A 3,225-nucleotide genomic window follows, 5' to 3' on the forward strand; every position below is an offset into this window, starting at 1 on the left:
ATATCCATTCTCTCATTGGTCAGGGTATGTGGTATCCTTCCCTTTTTTCAAATTCAGGGAATTACAGCCCAGAGAAGAAAGACTGGGCTCTTAATTCTGTGTTCTTCCTTGGGTAGAAGTTTCCCTCTTTTCTTTAAAGGAGAAGGAAGAGCTGAGAGATGCCATTTTTGAGGGAAAAAATGCAGTTCCTGTCAGAGAAAATGCACAGGAGGTGGGGTAAAAGGCACAACCGCCATCCCACTGGAGTCTTGCTTTCCCAAGCTAATCCTTTACTTTCAAAGTCCCTTGCAGGAGATGCCTGGCCTTCAAGAGTGAAACCGACTCAAGGTAATGAGCAGGTTTTCTCCCAAGAGAAGGACTAACTCAGCCTCTTTTCTTCATTTCCTCAGGGACATTAAGTACAAAGCCTTACTCTAAAAGTACATTCTTTTCACTGCTTGTTTTTTTCTCCTCCTCCCACAGAATGGTCCCCCCTCAAAGGAAACCTCATATGTTTTCAACGGTGATTTTGTGGATCGAGGAAAAAATTCCATAGAGGTCCTGATGATCCTGTTAGTGAGTTTACTTGTCTACCCCAAAGACCTCCACTTGAACAGAGGGAGCTATGAAGATTTTCTCATGAATCTGAGGTAACTTAGGCCTTAGATTTCCTCTTTTGTTTCCTGCTCTGGAAAATGCTGCTCTGTTTAGTTCCTAGCTGAGAGTTGGCAGTAAGGGTAGAGAAGTGAGCAGGAAGGGCAGATCTGAAGGAAGACTTCAATTCTTACCCCTATGTATGATCCCCAATCTTTGCCTAAGACATTTGACTGCTAACCAGAAGGCTGGCAGTTCAAACCCACCAGCCACTCCTCAGAAGGAAGGTTGGGCAATCGGCTTCCCTAGAGATACTGCCTCAGAAACCCAAGGAGGGGTCGCTGTGAGTCAGATCTGACTCGACGGCAGTGAGTTTAATCTACTGAAGCCTCCTTCCTATCTTTTCTTTCAATTCTATCCTTTTCCTCTTTCTCCCTTCTATTATGTTCTTTCTCTCCCTTCCATACCCACTCTCACAGACCAAATCGTCTGTTGGGTAGGTGTGTTAGGCCAGGTTGGAAAGTGTGGTGGGTCCTATGAGCAGGCTTGGATGGATCATTCTGTTCCTACTCTGCTGGCTTGCCTCAGATTTTGTCCCGGAAGCTAGCACTGTGATTTTCACTGATGTGTATATTCTTCATGATATGGATGGTAATTGCTTCTGGCATAGTGTTCATAAACATAATTTGAGAACAGCTGTAACATAGCATTTCAACTCTCTGCCTCACTGGAGACTTGAGGAACAAAGATTGGTTAAATAAAAAGTTTAAGAATTGTTGCTGAAAGGCACAGTAGGTGACAAATGTTCCCTTTTTCTTTCTTTCCTCTTTTTCTTTCATTTGTTGTTCACTCTTTCTCTTCTTACTTTATGAAAAACAGAAAGCAGCTTACTCGATGGCCGTTGAAGGCATGGCATGTTTCATGCTTTTGGTCTGGGCTTTCAGGTGCCTTGTCAAAGCAACTGATCACTTTTGTCCTTTTGGCAGTTTGGGGACCTGGCCTGAGTAGAGTTTCAATTCTAACTGTCGGGCGTGCAAATAAATGATGAGACTGTCAAGAGAAAAGTTCCAGGGTTATTACTAGAAATTACTGTATATAATATCTCTCAGTACTTTCATTTGGGCATGTCATTTATCCAGCTAGCCAATCATAAGTGCCTGGTGCCTAGAGTGGTGAAGGAAAGAGACAGGTCCCCTGCCATCATGGGGTTTATGTATAGAATGGTCCAGCATATTTTTTCAAGTGTTAGGAGTTTCTAAAGGGAGGGTCAGTCATGTCAGAGGTGATGGCAGGTTCCCCCATAGAAGTGTGGTATTAGCCTGAGACTTGAAGAAGGATGAATAAGAAAAGCAAATGCCGTGGAGGGGGATGAGAAAGAGTGTCCCACAGTGAGGAGACAACCTCATGCAAAGCCTGAGACAAGACTTTCTAGACTTCTGAAAAGCTCAAGAGGCAGGAGTGTAGAATGAGGGGCAGGATGGTACCTCTTAGAGTTTGACAGGTAAGAAGTAGTTGCTTTATGGAAAGGGATTTGGACGTTCTTCTAAGGTCAATAGTTATCATTGAAAAGTATTACAAAATTTGTGTTTTATAGTACAGCAGAAGAGTGAATTGGAAAGGGATAAAAGTAAATATAAGTGTCTCTGGGTGTTATAAATGGTTGACATTCTTGGCTGCTAACCAAAAGGTTGATAGTTTGAGTCCCTCTAGAGGTGCCTTGGAAGTAAAGGCTGGTAGTCTACTTCTGAAAAATCAGCCATTGAAAGCCCTGTGGAGTACAGTTCTTCTTTGATACAATGCATCAGTGGCAACTGGAAAAAAAAAAAAGAGTGGCTATAGGGAGGCCAGTTAGGAAGTAAAGAGATAGATGACGGATTCTCACTTGAGCTAGAGTAGCCATGATGGAGATGCATCGGAGTAGACAGATTCAAGAGGATTTGTGCCATGATGATTTAGAGCTTGTCGCATGATATGAAGGGTCTGGAAGAGGAAGGAATCAAAGGATGACCTCCAGGTTCCTGGCTTGAGTTTGGGAAGTGCAGCAGCATCATTGTGTGATATCGGGAACATGGGAGCAGGCTGAGAGGAGGGAAGATGAGGAGTTCAGTTTAAGGTAAGCTGATTAGAGGTGCTGTGAGTGGCAGGTGAGTATATGTGTCCAGAGCTCAGAAATGCAGTGTAGCCAGGAGCAAGGATGAAGTTGCCTGGGGTAAGAGTGAAGGGAGAAGAGGGCCTAGGATTTAACCTGAAGGAGTGCCAACATTTAAGACTAGATAGAAGAGGAGAACTTAACAAAGGAGATTCAAACTAGCCTCAAAGGAAGGAGGAAAGCCAAGTTTGCTGTCATAGAATCCAAGATAAGAAAAGTTTTTAGGAAGGGCAGTGCATTTAGTGCTTCAGAAAGGACAAGAAAATGGAGATTGCAAAGTGCTCTTTGGATTTAACAACGTGGACACCTTTGGTGCGTGCAGGACTGAATTCATCTCCAAAAAGACAGTGTCACACTGTAGAAGCCTGAAATGGCATGACTTGCACAGGAACCTGGAGTGAGTTCTGTATCCCAGCTTCACTGTGTTGGGTATTAAGGGTACATACTGTTATTCTAAGACAAGCAAGAAAGCAATTGAAAAACATTCCCATCATTAAAACTCC

General features: G+C 43.3%; 1 protein-coding gene across 1 annotated transcript in view; it reads left to right on the forward strand.

The window, feature by feature from the left end:
- Positions 1–420: 420 nt before the first annotated feature.
- The window catches only part of LOC122152097 (serine/threonine-protein phosphatase with EF-hands 1-like), a gene marked incomplete at both ends in the record, with an annotated part of 25,770 nt that continues 22,965 nt past the window's right edge, over positions 421–3,225 (forward strand). Inside the window, one exon of the mRNA XM_042783491.1 lies at positions 421–629. Within this exon, the coding sequence (XP_042639425.1) occupies positions 421–629 (209 nt within the window). The remainder of the gene's footprint in view (positions 630–3,225) is intronic.

This window comes from Orycteropus afer, unplaced genomic scaffold (genome assembly GCF_000298275.1).
Source record: "Orycteropus afer afer isolate SDZICR_OR568_19922 unplaced genomic scaffold, OryAfe1.0 scaffold01741, whole genome shotgun sequence".
Lineage (NCBI taxonomy): Eukaryota > Metazoa > Chordata > Mammalia > Tubulidentata > Orycteropodidae > Orycteropus > Orycteropus afer.